The following is a 25,185-nucleotide window of genomic DNA, read 5'->3' as shown; positions in this document are numbered from 1 at the left end:
ACCTTTGATTTATTCTAGCCTTTTATTGTTTGAATTGATATATTCCTTCAATGTTTTACTTACTTTTTCCTCTAAATTGCTGGAAGCCATCTCTTGAACCAAACCTGAAGACTGAACTGCATTTTCTAAACAGCTGGAGAATCCTTCCCAGATGGTGTTTTCTCTTCACATATTATGATTTTCTTTCATGTTTTCTAAATTTCTTCTTTGCTGGCATCTATCATAAAAAATATTTTCAATGGCACTCTTTTTTTTTCTCAGTTTCTGTTTTCACAACAGAAGAGATGAAGTTATGCTGTCGATCAGTGTACAGCCACCTTGGAAGTCACAACTGCTTTAATGTTAAGGTAATTCGTAACAGTAATCCTATACGTTTCCTCTCTGGCTGTACCATATGAACTTATCAAACATATATCAGTTATTTCTGTTTTAGCTTGACTGTATGCTACAAGATTATGCTCAGCCTCATATAAATAGTTGTAACTTGTATTTCTTTCATGGGGACAATGAAAGAAAATATCTTGGCTTGAGTTCTTAAGAGTATTCTGGAATGAATCACACCTCATGAATCATCTGTCTCACCCTCATCTATGGCGATTAAGAATATACCCTAGAGCACTGCTATTTTTTTAATACAAAAAAGAAAGAACCAAGACAGCTCTGCTCTTGTAAAACCTGCTCCACTCAGAAAATAAATAAACTAGTCCTGGAGCATCTGTTGAATGACTTTGATACTCCCTATCAATGTTGTCATTGCTTAACAGAGACAATAGTTTATAGTTCTTAGCAGTTACCTGCACTAAAACATTTATTAAAGTACACACAATTGGATTATGCAAAGAGGTACATATACATATCAGACATTGGTGTATACCTACATAAATTCCTTTGGCACTTTGTCAGGGTTTAAATGACATACATTATCTAAGATACATAAAACATATAACTATTACTCAATACAATATGCTTGTGAACCAGGCTGTATTACTTCTTGTTCATAGGTACTTACTAGGTTATTGATCTATGAGGATCTTAAGAAGCCTAGCTTTACATTCCTACTGCAGTTTTTAGCCCTTCTATTTTGCATATAAATAACCTAGACATAAGTCAAACAAGGATATGTTGGAACATTTACATATGTCTCCTATCCATGAAAGACAGGGGCACTGGGATGAGGGGGGGTTGAATTTGTGGTTACCCATCCATTCACCAAAATTACATTTCAATAGAGTAAGAAATACTGTTTTTGTGGAGTGGAAGGTCGTTCAATAGAAGCGGTATTCTCTGCAATACAAAACCATTTAACATATTCTATTTTTTGCAAAAGAGATTGAAATCCCTTGAACAAACTTCCTACTGGAAGAGGACTCAACTTAATGAGTTCAATTACCCAAAGATGAATTCCCTAATACCTGTTTTCCACTGCAAATCATAGCTAGTGAAGTTTTTAGCTGTGTGCTAGTAGTGATTTTTATTTTAAGGATTTTCACTTTTTGTTTTTCTGTGACCCTGGAAAGGGTATATAAGTTTGGGGGGACTTGACCTCCCCAGGGTACAGGGGCCATGTCCACTGCAGAACAATACTTACTTTTATTTTATTTCATTAGTCTGAGGTTTCATCAAAGCTGAATTTCATGAATTGGTACAGTGGAAGCTGTGAGTCACCTATGTATAACTGTGTATATACACCAGAAAATGCATCTTCAGATCTTTATAAGATAATGTTACCTCTGGATTTTCCCAGAATTCTTCATTTCTATGAATGCAGTAAATGTTGATTCCAACAAGGGACTCTGTTAAAAAAAAAACAATAAAATAAGCAATGCATATTTTAAACAGAAAAAAAGAAGTTATGTACTCACCATAACATTCCATGTTTGTTGTCCATCTCGCCGTTCATTATTACAATGATGGGTTTGGAGCCGATCCTCGGCTCCGACCCGGACGAATACTTAGCTGAAAGTCTCAAACCTGGCTTGTGGCAAGAAGGTATTCCACAATGCAGTGGTGTAATTCCCCAGATCTTGTTTTCTGCTAATACTGAACAATATGCACACTATATACATATCTACAAACATATACATATAAACATATATCTAAGTCCATACTATATGTACTAGAAGGAGAAACAAGCTGAGACAAAGAACTCCTGAAGGTAGTGGAAATCTATCGGGTCCACAAGGAGTCTTTGGCAGGGGGAAGGAGGGAGGGTTCATAAGAATGAATGGCGAGATGGACAACAAACATGGAACGTTATGGTGAGTACATGACTTCTTTATGTTATGTTGTCCTATCTCGCCTTCATTCTTACAATGATGAGACAGCGTCCCTAGCACCTTTTTCCTGGGTGGCTCATGGGAGTACACCTTTAAGCACCGTGGAACCAAAGGATGCCCTGTCCCTGGAGGCCAAATCCACTTTGTAATGAGTGATAAAGGTATGTGGAGTAGACCAAGTAGCTGCTGCAAAAATATTATCTATGGGAATTCTGGCTTGAAAGGCAGATGACTTAGCCATTGCTCTAGTGGAATGAGCCTTCACTTTTGAAAAGTAAATCTTTGTGATTTAAGTTATAGATGAATGTAATACAATTTGAAAGCCAATTAGAAAGAGTAGTTTTTGAGACTGAGGGTCCTTTTTTGCATCAGAGAAGGATATAAATAATTGGTCAGATTTCCTGAAGTCTTTGGTTCTATGCAAACAGAATCTGAGTTGTCTATGCATGTCCAATTGATCTAATTTGTAATTTGCCTTGTTGCTATGGTTAGCAAAGAACACTGGAAGGTCTATGGATTGGTTTATGTTGTTTGGAGAAGAGACTTTAGGTAGAAAGGATGGGTTAGTATGCAAGGGTACCCTGTTCTTATGAAAAATCAAATAAGGTAGTTTAATAGAAAGAGCTTGCAATTCTGACACTCTTCTAGCAGAAGCTATAGCCACTAAAACAAGGTCTTCCATGAAAGGAACTTGAGGTCTGAAGACGAAGAGGGCTTGAAGGGAGGTAACGTGAGATGAGACAAAACAAAATTTAGATCCCATGGAGAAAGGGGTTTCTTAAAGGGAGGTCTTAATAAGGAAGCACCTTTCACGAAGGCTCTACACAACCTGTGTGACATTAAGTTGGAAGTAGTATCACTAATATGAAACTTTTAAATTGCAGCAAGTTGAACATTGATGGTTGCTGCAGCTGAGCCTTGTTGAAACAGTTCCGCCAAAAATTCCAAAACAGAATGAATAGGTGCAGAGAAAGGATCAATGTTCTTGTCTTGAGCCCAAAGGGAAAACCTCTTCCATTTACTAGAATACAGCTTTCTAGCGAAAGCTTTATGGAAGGACATTAAGATATGTCTAACCGTAGGGGTGAAATTGTGAAGCCTGACTAAATTGGAAAGTGGAGCAGCCAAGCTGTCTGTTTTAGGGTGTGGAGAGAAGGATGAAGTTCCCCTGACATATGAGTCAGCAGAGCTGGTGCTGGGTCAAGAATCCAAGGCTTCTCCTGAAGGAGAGGCCAAAGGAAGGGGAACCAAACTTGGTGAGCCAGTAAGGGGCAATGAGAATTATCCTGCTTCCCGAGCTTTGTGCTTTCTGAATTATTCTGGGTATGACAGGAAACAGTGGAAAGGCATACAGAAGTCCCGAGGGCCAATCGTGAGCAAGAGCGTCTCTCGGTGTCTCCCCTGGAGGGGAAATTAGGGTAAAGTAGTTGCTGCACTTGGCATTCATGGGAATGGCAAAGAGATCACAGCAAGGATGTCCCCATGTTTGGAAAATCATTTCTACTACATTTTGATTGAGAGACCACTCATGAGGCATTAGGATTGCTCTGTTCAGCTTGTCTGCTATCACGCTGGACTTCCCCGGAATGTGAGTTGCGATTACAAAGCACTGGGAAGAAACTGCCCATTGCCATACTCTTAGGGCTTCTCGACAAAGGGGGTAAGATCTGGTTCCCCCCCTGCTTGTTTATGTACCAAACCACAGACATATTGTCCGTCTGGATCGCAATAGTCCCTAGAGGGAGAGAGTCTTGAAGTGCTTGCAATGCAAGAAGCACTGCTCTCATCTCTAGAACATTTATATGCAAGTGAGCCTTGTGTTCCTGCCATGTACCTAGGACTGTTCTTCCCAGATAATGCCCCCCCACACCCTATCTGGGAAGTGTCCATGGTCACTGTAGCTACTGGCTGAAGTGGAACAAAGGGTCTGCCCATTGCCACATGAATGGAGTGTATCCACCATCTCAAGTGGTTCTTGCAAGATTCTGTTATTCTGATCAGCTGAGACACTGGATGCTCTTGAAGTGACCATTGGGAGAATAATAGCCTTTGAAGAATCCTCATGTGCATTCTGGCAAGAGGAACCAGTGCAATAGTGGAGGCCATTGTTCCTAATAAGTGTAGAATTATCTTTGCTTTCGCTTTGTTTTTGGGAAGGCGGTGAAATATCTGCTGTCTGAGTGCTATAACTCTTTCTGTTGGAAGACGTGCTACCACAGATAAAGTGTCTAGATCTGCGCCTATGAATGTAATATGCTGACAAGGCAACAAGGCAGATTTTTGAAAAATTACTGTAATGCCCAGTTGATTGCATATGTCCAAAGTTATGTCTCTGGCTTGTAGAAGTAGATGCTTGGTGGTGGCAGATAGCAGCCAGTCGTCTAGATAGGGAAACACACAGAATCCTAGATGTCTCAAGTGAGCCGTGACTACTGCCACACATATGGTGAACACTCTGGGGCTGTAGTGAGACAAAAGGGCAGAGCTCTGAAATGGTAATGGCTGGCTCCCAGCTGGAAGCGTAAGTACCTTCTTGATGTCCTGTCCATTTTTATGTGGTAGTAAGCATCTTGAAGGTCTATCGAGCACATCCAATTGTTTTTCCCTAAAAACGGAAGTATAGACTGCAATGTCACCATTCAGAACTTTGACTTCTTGACAGATTCGTTTAACTTGCTTAGGTCTAATATGGATCTCCAGTCCCCTGTTCTTTTTGGCACTAAAAAGAATCTTGAGTAAGTTCCAAATCCTATTTGGTCTGTGGGGACTTCTTGGATGACTCTTTTGTGGAGCAACTTTTGAATCTCTATAGTTGCTTACTCCCTTAGATTGGGTGAAACATCTGGGAGTGTTTTGGTCTGTGGGACAGGTTTGGAAAAAGGGATGGAGTATCCTCTGGATATTGTTTAACACCCATTTGTCATTTGTGATATTTCGCCAGACTTCTGGGTACATTGATAAACGTCCCCCCGACTGCCTCCAGAGTAGAGCAGTCGGGCCTCCTTTCAGGAGCGCTGATAAGGGCATCCGCAAAAGGAATCATGGTCACCGTGGTTTTGCAGGCCCCCTCTGCCTCTGGGGAAGGTATCACCCCATGCGTCTTGAAAAAATCTCTGGGATCTTTTGAACCACATTTTTTCCGCTCTTCTGACCTTTAGGATAAGGTCTTGAAGGTACACAAAAATGTACTCCAACAGCAGAGAGAGTTTTCCCTTCCTGCTCGCACTGGGTTAGAGTGTCTTTTACTTTGGGTCTAAAGAGTGAGGAACCATCAAAATGGGGGTTTTTAAAAGTAGACTTAAAGGGCTCTGCAAAATTGCACAAGTGCATCCAGGAGTGTCTCCTAAGGGAAACTCCAAAACCCGCTGCCCTGCTCGCTCCATCTGCTGCATATGATATGAGCCTCATGGAGGAGTTGATAATGAAATTTAAGGTGGACAGCTGCGAGGAGACCTTCTCATTCACCCCCGCAGCTAATGAACCTTGTAGAGTATCTCCTAGCTCTTTCAGGAGATCTCTTTGTAGCCTCGTGAAATGGAATAAGTAGTTCAGCGATTGCAGTGAGAAAATCGCTGAAGAAAAGATATGCTTCCCATATCTGTCCATCATCCAAGAGTCTTTATTCAGAGAATAAACAGATGAGGAAGTCTCTGCAAGTTTCTTCTTGGTGGCTGCTGTCACCACCATAGCATCTACTGGTACTTCCTTTCTTAGAAATTCCTTACCCAAAGGAGCTGACAATAATTTGTTTGGCCTCCGAGGGACCGGTTCCCTAGTGTTGGGTGACTCCCATGCCTTTCAACTAACCAGGTCCATTAGTTCATCGAAAAGAGGAGACACCCAGGAGGCTGAAGGTTGAAACCCAAAAGCCTTCAGGTACACTGACTCCTCATCAGATGGGGTGGTGGTCTGCCAGCCACCTCTTTGCTTGAGGATCTCTAGAATATCTGCAAATGAGATATCATCAGAGTTTGACCATAGGGATCCTTCCGACTCACTGAGGTCAGTGTCTGAAGTGATGGACTCATCTGGGGAGTCAACATGCTTCCTCTTGCAGGTTCTCTTCCGAGGTGGCTCCTCAGAAGTATATTCTGGGGAGGCCTCGGATGAGAGGAGTTCATCTAATGGGGGATCCTGAGGCTCTGGGTCTCTGTTGTCTTGAGGAATGGGTGGTGCTGAGACAGTAGCCAGTGCCTTGGGGGGATGAGTACTGGTATCCTTCTGTGGTGCTGAATGGGTAGACAACACTCTCCTCATCAGCTCAAAAGGCAGATCCCCCTAGCTCCGAAGACTCCCTCAGCTATAAGGAGAAAAAGAAAGGCAACAGAGCCAACAAGATCAGACCTGAGGCTGATGTGGGAGTCAAGCTAACCCAAGTCGATGCTCCGAGGGGTAGGCTCGGCACCAAAGAGGATCAGGGCTGAGAACCCCCCCCCGAGGCCGACCAGGGAACCTAGGCTCCCAGACTCACAGGACAGCTCCGAGAGAATCGGAGCAGATGTCGGCTCTGTGAAAACAGAAGGGGGTCCCGGAACCGACAGGTCCACAGTAAGTGGTGCCGGGCTCTCCAGCTCTGAAGGGCTAGCTTGGCTTGGAGGAGGAACAACAGTGGGCACAGTAGGCTCTGAAACCAAATGGGTAGGAGCCAAGAATAATTTAGTTAGTGCTGGCGACTTGAGGAGTCTACGCACCACCCATTCCATGTCATCATCTGATAAGGTTCTTGTAGACCTGGAAGATAGGGAAGGAGCTCGAGACCATTGGAGGACTGGCGATCTCAAGGTTGGAGAAACCAGTGAAATCTCAATGGGGCGGCTCCGAGTGACGGTATCTTGCGGCTCTGAAAACTTTGGAGCTGAAGTACCAGGCCTGTCAACCAAAAGGACTTCTGACAGCTCCGAGGACTGTGGAGCCAAGGAAGTAGTGGCCTTTGAAATTTTTGGGAGTTTAACTGGCGGCTCTGACAGAGCCGATGTAGCTGGAGATTGTTTTTTATGATATTTATCCTTTTTTGAAGGAGATGAAGAAGAGCAGGAAGAGCTATGAATGGTTTCCTCAATAGAAGGCTTTAAGAGCCCTTTTAGAATCAACTTGTTTCTTCTTTCCTGAAAAACTCTAGCACTAAATGAATGACAAAAGGTGCAGTCTTCTTGGAGATGAATGGCACCAAGGCAATAAACACAAACAACATGTCCATCTGGGATGCAAATTTTTTGCGAGCACTTTTGACATTTTTTAAAACCCGAAGGCTTATGTTTTCTCTCTTTTTGGTCTTTAGACATTTTCCAAATAAGACCCTAAAGGCGATAGCAAAACCACAACAACAAAAATGTATTAGCTAAGACTAATATGCTAAGGCTAAACTAAAAGTTACTACAGGACAACACAAGGAGCAACAACCAGGGAAAGAAAAATAGAACCTCTAACTAAAACAGATCTATTTTCCACACAAAACAATAAATAGTACAAGCCCTCTAACTTAAACAGGTGTATAGCTCTCTAACTTAAATGAGCTATAAAGACACTAATAACGAACAACCACTACACGGGATACCAAAGGGGCATAGAAAGCAATGGCAAAAGCCGTACTAAAGGGGAAAAAACTATCGCTATTTAAGCAGCAAAGACACACGAGTTAAAACTAGTAAGAATAAAGTTAAATACATGTAAATAAATAGCAAGTTTTGACAAAGGTAAATAGAAAAATATATCACAACTTAGCCACGGCCAAGATGAGTGCATCCAACCTCATAAAGCGGCAAACAATATCTAGGGAACTACACCACTGTATTGTGGGATACCTCCTTGCCACAAGCTAGGTTTCAGACTTTCAGCTAAGTATTCAGCCGAATCGGAGCCGAGGATCGGCTCTGAACCCATCACTGTAAGAATGAAGGTGAGATAGGACAACATAACATCTACAGTTACTGAAAGCAACATTGAAACATTAAATATTACTATCTACTTTAATGTTATTTCTGCTTCATTTAAGATATAGTAAACAAAATGCCAATTTATGTCTATAACTCAGAAAGCATATAGGTTCATTGGTGGTTACTGGGCTATTGACCCAAAGGTCTTTATAATCCTAGCCGTGGGTACCCAATATAATACTAGAGAAGCTCAATATAAAGGATCTTGCCTAAACTCGAGATCTTAGTTAGCAATGACTGCCCATATCTATGAGGGTCATAGGTGAAGTCCCCGACAGGAATTTATGGTTTCCCATCCAGTGAGCCAGGCTACACTTAAACAGGGTCATAGAAGAACTTTGTTTGATGTGAACTGCTAACCTATTCCAGAGGAGTGTCAACCTCTGAGAGACATCTATGTCTCTCCAGCAGGTCCTACGTATGTCACAGGCCAGGTTAAGGTCCCTTGAGCAGGTGACCTTTGTCCCATTTGACTTGCAGATGTGCAGCATTTCCATTAGATTTGGATCTGAGATTGCTCTGTAGGCCAGGCATAAGTCTCATCTAAGTAGTCTGTATGCTAATGAGTACAGTGACACTGACTTCTATCTGTCAATGTATGACACATGCTGGAGACCCTGAATTTTCCTGATTAGAAATCTCTGAGGTCTTTCAAGTTGCTGCAGGTGCCTGGTAAGGTACATACCAAAGGAAGCACTGTACTCAGCTACTGGCCTGATGATGGCCGAATACAGGGGGTGTCATTACCTCTTTTGTTCTTGAGGCAATGCCTTTGCTAATGAGATGTGTGACTTAGAATGCCTTCCTCACCACAATAGACACATGGTGATCAAAGTTTAGGCTACAGTCAAATTGCATTCCCAAGTCTCTCACTACTGAGTTGTTACTTAGAGTATTATTATTTATATTATAGTCTGCAGGGCTATCATTTTGATAATGCAATTTTTAGCAATGAGTTTGAGTCCATGGCTTTGGCACCAATCACTGGTTTTAAGTCCCTCTTGAAGTATATTGACATCGTCTGGGGATTCAGTGATTGCACCTAATTTGCAGTCATCAGCAAACTTAGTCAGCCACAGCCTCTTTGCTTTGGCCTGAACTTCTGAAAAGTATATTCAAAACAACAGGGGGCTCAGCACTGACCTCTGTGAAACTCCACTGGTAACAGGTCTGCTGGTTGAGGTAATGACCCCACCTATGACTGAGTGCTATCTGTTGGTGAACCACTTAGCAACCCACCTGATGACATAAGCGTTGATATTCAACTGGGAGAGTTTATCAATGATGCCTGAATGTGGGATTGTGTCGAAGACCTTGGCTAAACCAAGGTAGGCTTTATGCACAGACTTGCCTTTGTCTATGGCTGTGATGGCATTTTTGAGGAAGTCCACCAGCTTTATAAGGCATGACCTCCCTTTGACAAAACCAACCTGGGTCGGATCAAGGGTTTGGAGACCACCTATATCCTTATTTATAAGGTCCATGATGATTCGTTCCATGACCTTACAGATAAGGCTGGTTAAGCTTATGGGTCTGTAGCTCCCAGGGTCAGTTGCTGTACCCCCTTTATGAAGGGGGATGATAGTTGCTGTTTTCCATTCGACAGGAACAAAACCAGTACTCGGGCAGTGGGTGAAGAGAGCACCTAATGGAGTTGCTCTGTATAGCAGAAAGCTAAAACCAGAAAACATGAGATAGTGTCTCAAGGAAAATATGCAATTTCACAAGTGCTAGAGGTTTTACTGCATCTAACATAAGAACTAGGACGCCCAGAGACAAGCAGTTGTATGTAAAGTGACTAACAAGCCAGTGCCAGCGTATTTTCCCAGCCTGACCCTTCTGTATAAGACAAGGCAGTTATGTTTCACCAGGGACATTTCTGTAAACACTTGGAAACAAGAACAATAAAGATTAATCTTGTTTGGTTGTACAATCTGACAATTAGTAGTTTGAACCTAGATACTGGGATTATGAGACACTACAATGCTTACAAACTTTCTCCTTCTGAACAACTAACCGTGGAGACAAAGTGTACTGAAGAGCAGCAAATGTTTCTTATTCTGGTGATGCATGATATTATGACAAATTTACCCTGAATCCAAACTAATGATTATCTCAATAAATTAACAACTGTAAGATTGTTGGAGTTTGTGGTTTGGCACCTGTATCTTATTCATGACAACACAGAAGTTTATGAGCACTTCGCCAATGCTAACTGCGTTATGTGTTGGAGACATGGATGCTAAGAAATTCACTTTGAGAATGAAGCTAGAGAGGTGAATCTTGGCATCCATGTCAAAAAAACATAACATCAGGTTAGCAAGCGGGAAACCACTTATAATTTTTGTAGTGCATGAAGATTTATCTGCTCAATGTACTACAAGTTACAGTAAAAATGGAAAAATAATGCTGAGTTTTACCGGATTTCAAAGCCAGAAAACATTTAGCAAGTGCATTCAGAAAGGTATTATAACAAATTTCCTTATGTTTACACTCAACTTCCACATATATACATACATATGTATATATATATATATATATATATATATATATATATATATATATATATATATATATATATATATACACACACACACACACACACACACACACACACACACACACACATATATATTTATATACATGCACACACACATACATAATCGTTTATATATATATATATATATATATATATATATATATATATATATATATATATATATATGGGTCCACTACATATTACCGAAAGCTCACATGACCGAAGCCCATTTGACCGAGACCATTATACCGAAAGTTCATTTTACCGAAAGCCTATATGACCGAAAACTCATTTGACCGAAAACCAGCATTGGCAGGTATATGCCCAATTCCCCACTATAGTGCGACCCTGGAGTGAGAATATTAAGTTGGGGGGGTGTGGGGGGCTACGCCCCCCACATAATTGCAGTTTATGTACTATTATATTAATGTGTATCCATTAAACATCCATGAACACTTATAACATCAGTACAAGGTTAACTACCACAATAGTTCGCAATGGAGAACCAAATAAGGGTATTGAGACCGAGACCGATATTCAACAATCAAGAACACTTTATAACGCAAAACACTGACAATGCATTTTCGAAAACCTTCTTCAGAAATCAAGAACTGATTGTAATGTGTTGGCAGTAATTTATACATAACGGTATAAAACAATGACCAATCAGCAGTTGATAGCAATAAAATATTTAAATAACTTGTTTAAAAATACCAATAAAAAACAACAAATGTATGGAGTTAAAAACAGTATATACTTATGAGTATCAAGTTAAAAAATTATGTATGTATAAATTAAAAAAACATTTTATATAAAGAGCATAATAATACTTGAAATTCCTTGCAAGAAATTTCATCTTGTAGTTGGAAAACAAACATTTGAGTGTTTATTTTACACAAGGTACAGTCTATATGCATGTGGTATACTAGTTACCTAAATGCCTTGTCTATAATTTTGCTGCTGTCAGTTTCAAAACTGGACGAAGCAAGACCGTGTCATTTAAACCTGGTGCTCTCGTGACATCTAAGGTTAATTGCCAGAATAATTCCCTGTATTCCAGTTTGGTCTCCCACATGCCTCACCTCCTTGGGTATTACCTCCAACACAAAAAAATAAAAAAGAGCTTGAATACAAATTTGTGAATGGCGAAATAGGGCATTGTTGGTGTTCTGTCTACCTATTTCGTAATAATGCTCATAAATTCTATTTTTTAGTTTTCTTTCGGTCTTCCCCACGTAAAAGGATGAACAGGACTGGCATGTGGCTAAATAAACCACTCCACTGGTGTTACAATTGGAGTGTGTAAAACTTTTTATTGACCTGTTCCTACTGGGAATTTCTATATCGGATTTATTACAAATATACTGGCACTGAGAACAAAAACCACATCTGTATGTACCTAATCTACGAGAACCAGTTGGTAAATGCCCACCACCCCCAAACTCAAAAATATTCTTGAAATTTTTGTCTTTCCTGTAGGTGAATTTCAAAGGTTGACAACTGGAAAAAGGTAAATCAGAAATTAGCTTAAACCTCTCCCATTCTCGGTTGACTATTTGTTTTATAACAGTTGAATCTGCAGTATAATCCATTATATAGGCTTGAGTTGAATTATTGTTGATTGTTTCGGTAGAATTAGAAGGAAAATTCTCATCCTGACCCAAAATGGGAAGGAATCTATCTTTTCTACCTTCCTGTACCTCAGAAAACATCTCATTAATCAAATGGTCAGGATAACCTATCTCTGTAAACATTTTCATTAGTAAATGACTATCACTTATAAATTCAGAATTATCTGAGATCATACGGCTAGTCCTGACCAACTGTCCCTTAACTAGGCCAGTGTTCCTAGGGCTATAGTTGATTTGAAATTATTTTTAAGAAAACAAAATTTAGCACTCATTTATCAAAATCAAGAGAATACAACCCATATGACATTGGAACTCAAAAAGAGAAGTACCTTTAATCCGCCCTTACATCCTCAGTTGAAAAATTTGGAGAATTTACTTGAGAGGGAGATAAGAAGTACTATAAATTCCCACAAAGTATTCTCAAATTTATCTAACAGTGAATATAGTTTGTTAAACACATTGAAAAACAACAAAACTATTAGGATTATGCAACCGGATAAAGGGGGTGGTACATTTTTGATGGACTTGATTTTGTATGAATCTAAACTGTATGATTCCTTACAAGATTTATCTAAATATTCTAGAGCCTCTATTAATGAGGTCAACATTTCTAAATCAAAAATAAATTTGCTTATTAATGACTTGTTGCTTGAAGGCTCTATAGATATGGAACTCTACAATTTTTTACACAATACAAATCCAAGGGTGCCGACAGTATTTGGTATTCCCAAAGTCCACAAGGACTGTAGTAATCCACCTTTACATTTAATAGTGGCTTCAGAAGGATCTATTACCACCCCCCTTGCCAAATTTATTGATGTAAAATTGAAGAAACTTTCTTATTCAAGTCCAACTGTACTAAAAGATTCTTGGGACTTCCTTAGACAAGTAAAGCCTCATTTATATTCCGAGGACATTATTTTCATTACTTTAGATGTGGTAGATCTTTTTGGTAGTATACCACATGAAATTGGTCTTAGTTGGTTGGAAGAAAGTATGGTGGCAAGTGGTAATTTTCCCCCCGATGATTTTAGGGTGTGTTTACTACTCATGGAGGTAATCCTTAAAAACAATTTTATGTACTTCCAAGGGGAATTTTTTAAACAAGAAAGGGGTGTGGCTATGGGGGCAAAATGCACCCCCACTTATGCCAATATCATACTTTCATGGTGGAAGGACCTATTTATTAACAACAGTGTATACGCCAAGAGTTGGGTTTTGTACAAGCGTTTTCTCGACGATATATGTATATTTTGGAATGACACAGAAGAAAGATTTTTTGAATTTTTAACATATATTAAAGGGACAATGGAATTTTTGGACTTCACATACACTTTTAACAAACAAGAGTGCATTTATTTAGATGTTTCCCTGAAAAAGTTGAACAACACCTTTTCCTCTAGGATACATCGTAAAGAAACCTTTTCAAATTCGTATCTTCACTTTAAGAGTGGTCACCCTTTTTTCCAAAAAAAGAATTTAGTTAAGGGACAGTTGGTCAGGACTAGCCGTATGACCTCAGATAATTCTGAATTTATAAGTGATAGTCATTTACTAATGAAAATGTTTACAGAGGGAGGTTATCCTGACCATTTGATTAATGAGATGTTTTCTGAGGTACAGGAAGGTAGAAAAGATAGATTCCTTCCCATTTTGGGTCAGGATGAGAATTTTCCTTCTAATTTGACTGAAACAATCAACAATAATTTAACGCAAGCCTATATAATGGATTATACTGCAGATTCAACTGTTATAAAACAAATAGTCAACCGAGAATGGGAGAGGTTTAAGCTAATTTCTGATTTACCTTTTTCCAATTGTCAACCTTTAAACTTCACCTACAGGAAAGACAAAAATTTCAAGAATATTTTTGAGTTTGGGGGTGGTGGGCATTTACCAACTGGTTCTCGTAGATTAGGTACATACAGATGTGGTTTTTGTTCTCAGTGCCAGTATATTTGTAATAAATCCGATATAGAAATTCCCAGTAGGAACAGGTCAATAAAAAGTTTTACACACTCCAATTGTAACACCAGTGGAGTGGTTTATTTAGCCACATGCCAGTCCTGTTCATCCTTTTACGTGGGGAAGACCGAAAGAAAACTAAAAAATAGAATTTATGAGCATTATTACGAAATAGGTAGACAGAACACCAACAATGCCCTATTTCGCCATTCACAAATTTGTAATCAAGCTCTTTTTTATTTTTTTGTGTTGGAGGTAATACCCAAGGAGGTGAGGGGAGGCATGTGGGAGACCAAACTGGAATACAGGGAAGTATTCTGGCAATTGGATGTCATGAGAGCACCAGGTTTAAATGACACGGTCTCGCTTCGTCCAGTTTTGAAACTGACAGCAGCAAAATTATAGACAAGGCGTTTAGGTAACTAGTATACCACATGCATATAGACTGTACCTTGTGTAAAATAAACATTCAAATGTTTGTTTTCCAACTACAAGATGAAATTTCTGGCAAGAAATTTCAAATATTATTATGCTCTTTATATAAAATGTTTTTTAATTTATACATACATATTTTTTAAATTGATACTCATAAGTATATACTGTTTTTAACGCTATACATTTGTTGTTTTTTATTGGTGTTTTTAAACAAGTTATTTAAATATTTTATTGCTATCAACTGCTGATTGGTCATTGTTTTATACCATTATGTATAAATTACTGCCAACACATTACAATCAGTTCTTGATTTCTGAAGAAGGTTTTCGAAAACGCATTGTCAGTGTTTTGCGTTATAAAGTGTTCTTGATTGTTGAATATCGGTCTCAGTCTCAATACCCTTATTTGGTTCTCCATTGCGAACTATTGTGGTAGTTATTATTTTGTTTTGTTCGCTATTCCATCCGTTGACTGATTATCAGTACAAGGTTATTGCAAAATGTGGGGGGCGTAGCCCCCCTCACCCCCCAACTTAATATTCTCACTCCAGGGTCGCGCTACAGTGGGGAATTGGGCATATACCTGCCAGTGCTGGTTTTCGGTCAAATGAGTTTTCAGTCATATGGGCTTTCGGTAAAACAAACTTTCGGTATTATGGTCTCGGTCATATGAGCTTTCGGTAATATGTAGTGGACCCATATATATATATATATATATATATATATATATATATATATATATATATATATATATATATATACACATATGTGTGTGTGTGTGTGTGTGTATATACATATACATATACATAGCCATACACACACACACACACACACACACACACACACACACACGTGTGTCTGTGTGTGTGTGTGTGTGTGTGTGTGTGTGTGTGTATATATATATATATATATATATATATATATATATATATATATATATATATATATATATACACATATATCTCAACCACTTCCCATTAAACCAAAATTTCTTTCAATCTTTCATTCCAAGTAACCCATATTACATAAAATAAATTATCTATCCTTTTCAGACATTCTTTCTTATTATTCTTATATCCATATTTAATCATATTTATATCTATAATGCTTGTGTCATTAGTAATCTCAAAAAACTTTTCTTCACACAACTTTTTCCAGAATTTTGCCACTATTTTACATTTAAAAAGCATGGTCTGCTGTCTCTTCCTCTCCATAAAGTAAATACACATTCTTTCAGCCTTATTTTTGTATGGCATATTTCCCTTCAGTGGTAAATTATTACCAGTCCCCATAGGAAATCCTGACACACTACTGTTTTGGTACACTACTTTTTCCTTACTTTAATGGCTTTAATAACTTCTTCTGCTAATTTTTCCCATGGGTTTGGAAAATAATATTGTTTTGTTTCGTTACTGTACTATATCCTTTCTCTATGTCATCAATTTTTATTTTCCATGGTAGTATCTTCTCTTGATATATTTTTTTTATTTCTTCATTTGCATATTTATTTTCTCTTTTTCTTATTCTCGTCATCTCCCAGCATCTCTCAGAATTTGTTTACATACATTTAAACATTCTCACTACTAAATTCTCATTCTACTCCTTTACCCACATTAATACTCTATACAAGGTTAAAGACTCAGAATAAATAACTGTGTTTAGTAACCCCAAAACCCTTTCGTCATCACTCATATACAACAAACCTCTTTTCACTGGGTTTAATCTTGCACCACACATGAAAGGCAATACCAGTTGTACAATTTCCTTTTCATATTTACTGGGATCACATAAGCATTTCACATATGTGCTATTTTTCCCATTAATACCAAATTCACCTGATAAACTTTTTTCCTGAATGTAAATCTATACTTCCTTGACAGAAAACATATTTATTTCATTTCTTTTATCAAGTCCTCCCATTGCATCAGAACTACATAATTTCCCTCAAATTTTATACCAAGCAAAGATACTTTATGCTTTGAAAAATATACTCACCAAATTTTCACCGCATCACCCAAACCCTTACTCTTATCTTTATTGAAGATCATTCCCATCAGACAAACCAGCACTTTCCTCATTCATATTTTGTTATTAGCACCTGCAACTACATTGAATGCATATGTTAAAACTATGAGTACAACACCTCCTTTTGCATCACATATCTAGCATCTTTCATATTATAAGCTATTTTACTCATTATTGCATTCATTACCACTGCAAACAATATTCCACTCAAGAGACATCCTTGTTTTATACCACACTTCATGCATATTTCATTACTCAGCCACCCATTCACTAACACTGTCACTCTGTTATTCTGATATGCTGACATACACACTCTCCTAACTCTCCTACCTATTCCATATTTCTCCATAACATCTCACAAAATATTATGTCTTATTGTATCAAATTTCTTATTAATATCACCTACCTTAAGTTTCACATCCTCCTTTTTACTTGTAACATCCACAATCTCTTTCACAACCAATAGCAATTCTTGACACCTCTTCACTTTTATACCAAATATACTTTCTTCCATAATATCCTTCATCCTTTCTTCTACTCTCATCTGTATTATTCCCATAAAAAAATTTATAATCTGTGTTATTTAATGAGATGAGTTTCCATTTTTTAGCTCATTCTTCTCAACTTTCTTCCATATAAATTTTAATATCTCACTACATAACTCTTCATAAACAAACCCTTCCTTCAGCTATACATTCAGTACATTTATGAAATACTTCCCTGGATTCAATAAACTCTGTGCAGGAATAGTGCTATTCCAGCATGGAGTGAACTGTGTCTGTTTACCCTTAGCTTTAACAGCAGCGTGCCTTGCATATTCATGAAGGCTCGCTGCTGCTAACACAAAATGGAAACGAACACTACTGAGTGCAGAGGGCATGTTTAGGTAGTGCACGCACATCTAACACACCCCCTGAACTCAGAAAGTGCCATATGGCACTTTGTAAAAGCATTTTAGTGTCAGAGGACACTGAAATCAAATAAAATAGTATTTCAGTGTCCACGGACACTGAAATGGATAGGGGAGCAAGAAAGCAATGCAGGGGGTGTGTGACAGGTTCTGTCACACACTCCCTGCATTGTAAAAGTGCAGTACGGCCATAGCCCTGAACTGTACAGGTTTCCGCAGAATCCACAGATGCCTGCCTCACATACCTCTCAACCTGATAGTGCTAGAAAGCTGTACAAAGCCATAAATAATGAGGGGACAAAGGCACAAAAATAGGGACACTTTTTAAATATTGCACTTACATACCCGGAAAGTGGATTGAATAAAAGTTATGCAGTAGCACGGACTTCCTGAAGTGTATGAAGACTGAAACCCAAATGTCTGCCATTTTGAAGTGCTGTATGGCCATAGCCCTGAATGGTACAAGTTTCCGTAGAATGCCCAGATGCCTGCCAGACATACTTCTCAATCTCCTAGAGCAAGAAAGCTGTACAAAGCCATAAATAATGAGGGGACAAAGGCACAAAAATAGGGACACTTTTTAAATATTGCACTTACAAACCCGGAAATTGGATAGAATAAAAGGTAAGCAGTAGCATGGACTTCCTGAAGGGTATGAAGTCTGAAACCCAAATGTCTGCATTTTAAAGTGCTGTATGGCTATAGCCCTGAACTGTACAGGTTTTCGCAGAATGCCCAGATGACTGCCTCACATACCTCTCAACCTCCTAGAGCAAGAAAGCTGTAGAAAGCCATAAATAATGTTGGGGGGACAAAGGCACAAAAATAGGGATACTTTTTAAATATTGCACTTACAAACCCAGAAAGTGGATAGAATAAAAGGTATGCAGTAGCATGGACTTTCTGAAGGGTATGAAGAATGAAACCCAAATGTCTGCCATTTTAAAGTGCCGTACAGCCATAGCCCTGAATGGTACAAGTTTCCGCAGAATGCCCAGATGCCTGCCTCACATACTTCTCAACCTCCTAGAGCAAGAAAGCTGTACAAAGCCATAAATAATGAGGGGACAAAGGCACAAAAATAGGGACACTTTTTAACTATTGCACTTACAAAACGGAAAGTGGATAGAATAAAATGTATGCAGTAGTACGGACTTCCTGAAGGGTATGAAGACTGAAACCCAAATGTCTGCCATTTTAAAGTGCTGTACGGCTATAGCCCTGAACTGTACAGGTTTTTGCAGAATGCCCAGATGCCTGCCTCACATACCTCTCAACTTCCTAAAGCAAGAAAGCTGCACAAAGCCATAAATAATGAGGGGACAAAGGCACAAAAATAGGGACACTTTTTAAATACTGCACTCACAAACCCGTAAAGCTGATGGAATAAAAGGTTTGCAGTAGCACGAACTTCCTGAAGGGTATGAAGACTGAAACCCAAATGTCTGCCATTTTAAAGTGCTGTACAGCTATAGGCCTGAACTGTACAGGTTTCCGCAGAATGCCCAAATGCCTGCCTCACATACCTCTCAACCTCCTACAGCAAGAAAGCGGTACAAAACCATAAATAATGGGGGGACAAAGGCACAAAAATAGGGACACTTTTTAAATATTGGACTTACAAATCAGAAAGTTGATAGAATAAAAGGTTTGCAGTAGCAAAGATTTCCTGAAGGGTATGAAGTTTGAAACCGAAATGTCTGTCAGTATTTTCTGACAAACCCCAAGTGATTTGCCAATGATTTTCTAGAAAACCACAGTCACACTTCCTAAGTTTGTAAGAGCTATAATTAAAATCTGTCCCTATGTGTCCCTTTACAAGTTCCCTTACTGTGGCTGACAAGACTTGTGAACCTCTGCTTTCCTCAATACTTGTGAACCTCTGCTTTCCTTAAAAAAAACAAAAAAAAAAACAAAAAAATCTTGCTTTTTTCCTACTTTTCTGAGATTTAAAAAAGTTCAGTTACAGATTTGTTGTTCTGAACTGTTTGTAAGTTTCTTGGAGGCCATTGTTTGCTTGGCTAAAGGGAAGTCTCTGTGTTCATCAGTGGCAGTGATAAACATTGAGCAGCCTGCCTGCCCCTGTGGGAGTGGTTACTGCCTTGAAACTGTAGTTTTATTGGCCATTTTGGGTCAATTCCTAACTCCTTGATCTCCCTCTGTTAAAACCCTCTTGTGTGCGGTTTTGTACGGTTTTGCGCATAGCGCAACATCGGGCAGCCCCGCCTAATTGGGTTTAAACTATTCCTGGCTCCACAAAGTCTGCTCTTCACTTTTCCCCTTAGAACTGCTCTATCTCTCAAATTAAACACCATATTCTCATTCTAAGGCCCCTCACTGGTCCAAATAAGTAATTGTACAAGTTAGCACTAATAAACCATAAGCACTACTTACTCTTATACTCTCTACGATTACCTTGTCCCCTATTAGTCCATTTTAATTCAGTTCCCTATATTACTCTAGCATGTCCAAAGGTCAGTCATTGGTTTCCTCTCCAGTCCAGCTGGTGAATCTGGGAATTTTGAGGTAATGTTACAACTGTCTCATGTACACGGACAACCCTCTCCTCCTTCAAACAGGTTCAAATATATGTGAGAGATGCAACCATAAAGCCAAACTGGAGGCTGAGCTCTCTCATCATAAAACTGGTGTAACCAGTCAGGAGGAGAAGGTAACCTCACACAACATAATTCCAGTATCACATAGTCCCACCACAACAGCGAACCAAACACATAAAAACACAAATAAAAATCTACCTAAGCAACAGAGACCTCCAAAGCAGACATCCAAGCAAACGCTACCCCAAAACAAAACACGTACAACACATAGCACACAAAGTCAGTGTGCCAAGCAGTCACAGCCCTTAAGGCTGAATAACACACCCGATACTCTTGTACTAGGTGACTCTATTGTCAGACACACTGACGTCCCGCGCACCAGGCTGAATAAAGAGAAGGTCACAGTGAGCTGCCTGTTGGGAGCTAGAATCCGCCACATAACGCAAGCACTCAGGTCACTCCAAAGCAAATACAAATATGACTCAGTCATTGTACATGCTGGCGTGAATGACCTGAGACGTACCTCCCTCGACTACATGAAAAGAGACATAGAGGAGCTCTCTGATCATGTAGCCCAGGCCGGTATGACCCTGACCTTGAGCAGCATCTTACCCTTACCTAGAATGATGCCACAGTATAAAGACAAAATGATCGATTTTAACAATTGGCTAAAATTTTGGTGTCATTCAAAGGGGATCCAGTGTCTGTCAGCCTGGGATGACATGCTCGACAAGCCACGTTGCTCGCTTAGGGACGGCTTGCACCTGTCACCCCTGGGCTTTCGGATATTGGCAAAGGCTCTTGCCACCCCATAGTGCCTTTTTTAGGCAAGGCTCAAAAGTCAAACCCACCTCCATAGACAGCACAAGGAACAAGAAACTAAGGGTAATGCTGTTAAACGCCAGAAGTCTTAACCTCAAGATGCATGCACTCGAAGCTCTCCTCAGTATGGAGAACATCGATATCTGTGCAGTGACAGAAACCTGGTTCAAGGCTCCAGACAGCACCCCAGCACTACCAGGTTATACCTCATATCATGCTTTTTGGTCCCAAAACCCGGACCGAACCACAAAAGGAGGGGGAGTTTCCATATTTATCAAGGATATCCACACCTCCAGGTTAGTGGCATTGCACGAAGTATCAGAGACCATCCATGTGCAACTGACAGTGGGCAAGACTGCTTTTCAGTTTATAGCATCCTACAGACCACCCTCTCAAAGTCAGGAATCCCACTCGGCTTTCCTGAAAACATTGGAGAACATGAAGATCTCTCTGAACACCATTATATTGGGCGACTTCAACTACCCAAACATAGACTGGGAGCATTACTCAAGCCCCAGCACCTTAGCCCAAAGGTTCCTGGAATTTATAAACTCAAATGCTATGGAACAACTAGTCACCACTCCCACAAGAGGGGAAAACATACTAGACCTGATCATTACCAACATGGGGACTCTATGCTCCATACCAGAAGTATATCCCTCATTGGTAAGATCAGACCATAAATTAATTTCACTGGATATCCACATCCCGACCCCACCCCCAGCCCAGAAAACCACAGTGAAAAACTTCTCAAAAGCAAACTTCACACTTCTCAAAACTGAAGTGGAATCCTTCAAAGCCCCAGGGCCAGTGGAAACTACGGCCCAAACTGCAGAATCCTATATAAATGCATTCTACAGACATCTCCAGGAATGCATGGATCATGCTATCCCTAACAAAATCAAGACCCAATCATCCAAAGGCAGGCGTCCAGTCTGGTGGATCCCAGCCATAAATAAACTGTACAACAGGAGGAAGCTACTACATGCTAGAGCAAAATCCCTAAAATGGAAGGTATCTCTGATCAGTACTAGTAAAAAATTACGATCCCTCATAAAATTCTCCAAGGCCAGCTTCGAGAGAAAAATTGCACAGGATACTAAAGACAATCATAAGGCTTTTTTCAGTTATGTTAGGAACCTGGGATGCAAGTCCCAGAATTGTTCTGAGTTGATTCTAAACGACAAAAAATACACTGAACCCACAGACATCGCCAATATCCTGGCAGACAGGTTCAGTGCAAACCCCCCCCCCCCAAAAGAGCAAGTATCTATCCCGGCAGAGTGCAGCCTCCCAAACATCTCTGATGCTCAGGTGAAGGCCGCCCTCTCCAAAGCTAAAAACACTGCTTTCATGGAACCAGATGGCATCCCGGGTTGCATCCTACATGAACTCCAAGAAGAACTAATCCCTCAAGTAAAACTGCTGTACAATCTCAGCCTCACTACAGGATATGTGCCCAAAGAATGGCGTACAGCAACAGTGGTCCCACTCCACAAAGGTGGCGCCTTTGCGGACCCTGGAAACTATCGCCCCATAAGCCTGACTAGCCTAGTCTGCAAGGCTATGGAGAGGATCATCATGGAACTCATAAACAAAAACATTGGGGACCTACAGACACTAGATCCTACCCAATTTGGCTTCGTCAAGGGCAGATCCTGCCTTTTGAACCTGGTTGAATTCTTCGAAACAGTCACCAAGGCCATAGATGAAGGGAAGGTAGTCCACACAGCCTATCTGGACCTTGCAAAGGCATTTGACACAATACCCCACTCGGGCATCATAGATAAGCTATCCAGCCTAAATATAAACCCCTATGTCACAAGATGGGTCGCAAAGTGGCTCAAAGACAGAACCCACAGAGTCAGAGTTGCTGGAGTCATGTCAGGCTCGAAACCGGTCACAAGTGGCGTCCCACAAGGTTCTGTCCTGGGACCTCTCTTGTTCGGTATTTACTTTTCTGAGGAACAGGCCAACGTGGGAGGACTATGGCTCACCAAGTTCGCAGATGACTGCAAACTGGGCGCCATAATCGACTCTCCAGCTGACATAAACATCCTTCAAAAAGGTCTTGCAGAGACGGATAACTGGTGCCAGAGCCATGGTCTAAAGCTAAATGCCAAAAAGTGTACAGTCATACCCTTTGGCAAAAACAATGTGCCCACAAATTACCACATAGGTGGTAACCCATTAAGTACAGAGAAAGTAATTAGGGATCTGGGGACCCAAGTTGATAGCAATCTCTCCTTTGACAACCACATTGCCAAAGTGGTTAGAAAGACCTTCTACATAGCCCACCTCATCATGAAAGGATTCACATCTAGATCAAGAGAGGTAATCGTGCCCCTTTATTCATCCCTCATCAGGCCCATCATAGAATACAATGCCCCCTTTGGGATATACCTTACCCGACACCTGCAGCAATTAGAAAGACCCCAAAAGTACCTCAACAAGAGGCTCTAGGGACTCAAACAGATGCCATATGCTGCTCGGTTAAAAAAACTCCAGCTCTACTCAGTTGCATACCGCCTACTTAGAGGCGATCTATGCCTGACATATAAAGCTATGTCCAACCCAGAATTAATGGACATGCTCCACCTCAGTAAATCTAAATCCTTTAGATCCACGTGCTCGAGGGACTTGAACCTCAGCACAGAAATAAATAGAACATGCTGGAGGGACAGGTTCATAACCCAGAGGCTCCCTTCGCTCTAGAATAGAATTCCAATTCATGTTAGGCAGAGCACCTCACTGACTCTCTTCAAGAAGAATCTTGATGAGTGGATGGGGGATCGTAGGTTTATCCCCAGGATTACTTCCGTGTCACTATTAGACAGAGGATCAGTAAACTAAACTTTAAAAAGGGCACAGTATACTCAAATCAAGGGGTGGCATAAGCCAAACACAATCGGGCTAGGCTTATAAATGCCCCAGGGCAGATAGCCTGGTATGAACCTATGAACCTATGAAGAAGTATAGATAGATGTAAATGAAGTGGGTTTATTATTATTTTTTCCATTCTAAGGTATGTTTAAGCATAGCTGAGTGGGTGTGCATGTTATGGCCCTCTGCTCAGCATTGCTTAAACATGCCATAGGAGATAAATAAAAATATACAGTTGAAATCCTCATGCTGAGATAATGTAATGGTTACAGTCCAGGCTTTGCATGCAGGCATTCACGGTTCGAGTACCAAGACAGGCACTTTATTTTTACATGGGAAAGCAGTGTTAAAATTATTATTTCAATTGTAAATTATGCAGTAATTGATATTTTTCAACCAGGGTAGTGTAGCTGGTCTAAAATGTAAGTGTGAGTGCATATAACATGTGAAATCAACCATGTATGCACAAGTGTCCCATACAGTATAGTCACACCCCATGGTAATGTAATGAAAGCACACAGAGAGATGTCATGTAAAGTAAATTATATACACTTACTAATATGTCAGTAATGATTAAGTCATTATCATGATTTTTTTTAAAAAGAAAAGTGAGCAGTGGTTAGCAGTGCTCAGCTATGCTTAGTTAGTGTAAGCATTCCTTAAATGTGAATGCTAAGCAGCAGTCAGCTCAGCTAAACAGATTTGCACACTGTTAAGCAATGCTCAGCAATTACTCCTTAAAGCACTGCTCAACCCAGTTTAGCAGGTTTGCACATTGCTAAGTTGTGCTCAGCATTTTCAAAATGGTCCAATGACGGCAAAGGGCGAGAATATGCCTTATGTAAATCGTGCAAGCAGGAATACAGCCATAACCTGTTTAGTCTAATCTCTGCAGGAACATGTCTGGCGTTGGAGAGGGAGTGAGCTTTCGGGCACAGTGCTGGGGCATCCTGGAGTCCAGAGTCATGGCTGGACTCCTCGTAGAACACCATGATGACAGACTGCTGCAGGGCTGGTACCAGGGCTCTCAGTACAAAGGGGAGGCCTGGGACCATCTGGCATGCGACCTCACCAGTGCCACTGGAATCCCCCAAACTGGTGAGTAGGTACGGCATCATTATGCCGACCTAAAGCATAGGAAGGGGGTGCTCTTGGTCCAATGGATCCAAGATGCTCGGGACTGGCATTCCCCAGCAGTTTGTACATATC

The 25,185-nt window shown here is 40.2% G+C and overlaps 1 protein-coding gene across 1 annotated transcript in view; it reads right to left on the bottom strand.

Moving 5' to 3' along the window:
- LOC122814243 (cytochrome P450 4A10-like) overlaps positions 1-25,185 on the bottom strand; it is a 338,854-nt gene that overhangs the window by 142,064 nt on the left and 171,605 nt on the right. The window contains exon 4 of the mRNA XM_044086842.1: positions 1,729-1,793. Coding sequence (XP_043942777.1) covers positions 1,729-1,793 — 65 coding nt within the window. The remainder of the gene's footprint in view (positions 1-1,728; positions 1,794-25,185) is intronic.

This window comes from Protopterus annectens, chromosome 10.part0 (assembly GCF_019279795.1).
Source record: "Protopterus annectens isolate FY-2018-M chromosome 10.part0, PAN1.0, whole genome shotgun sequence".
NCBI lineage: Eukaryota > Metazoa > Chordata > Ceratodontiformes > Protopteridae > Protopterus > Protopterus annectens.
The sequence above is the reverse complement of the archived record's forward strand: the minus strand, read 5'-3'. Positions and strand labels throughout refer to the sequence as shown.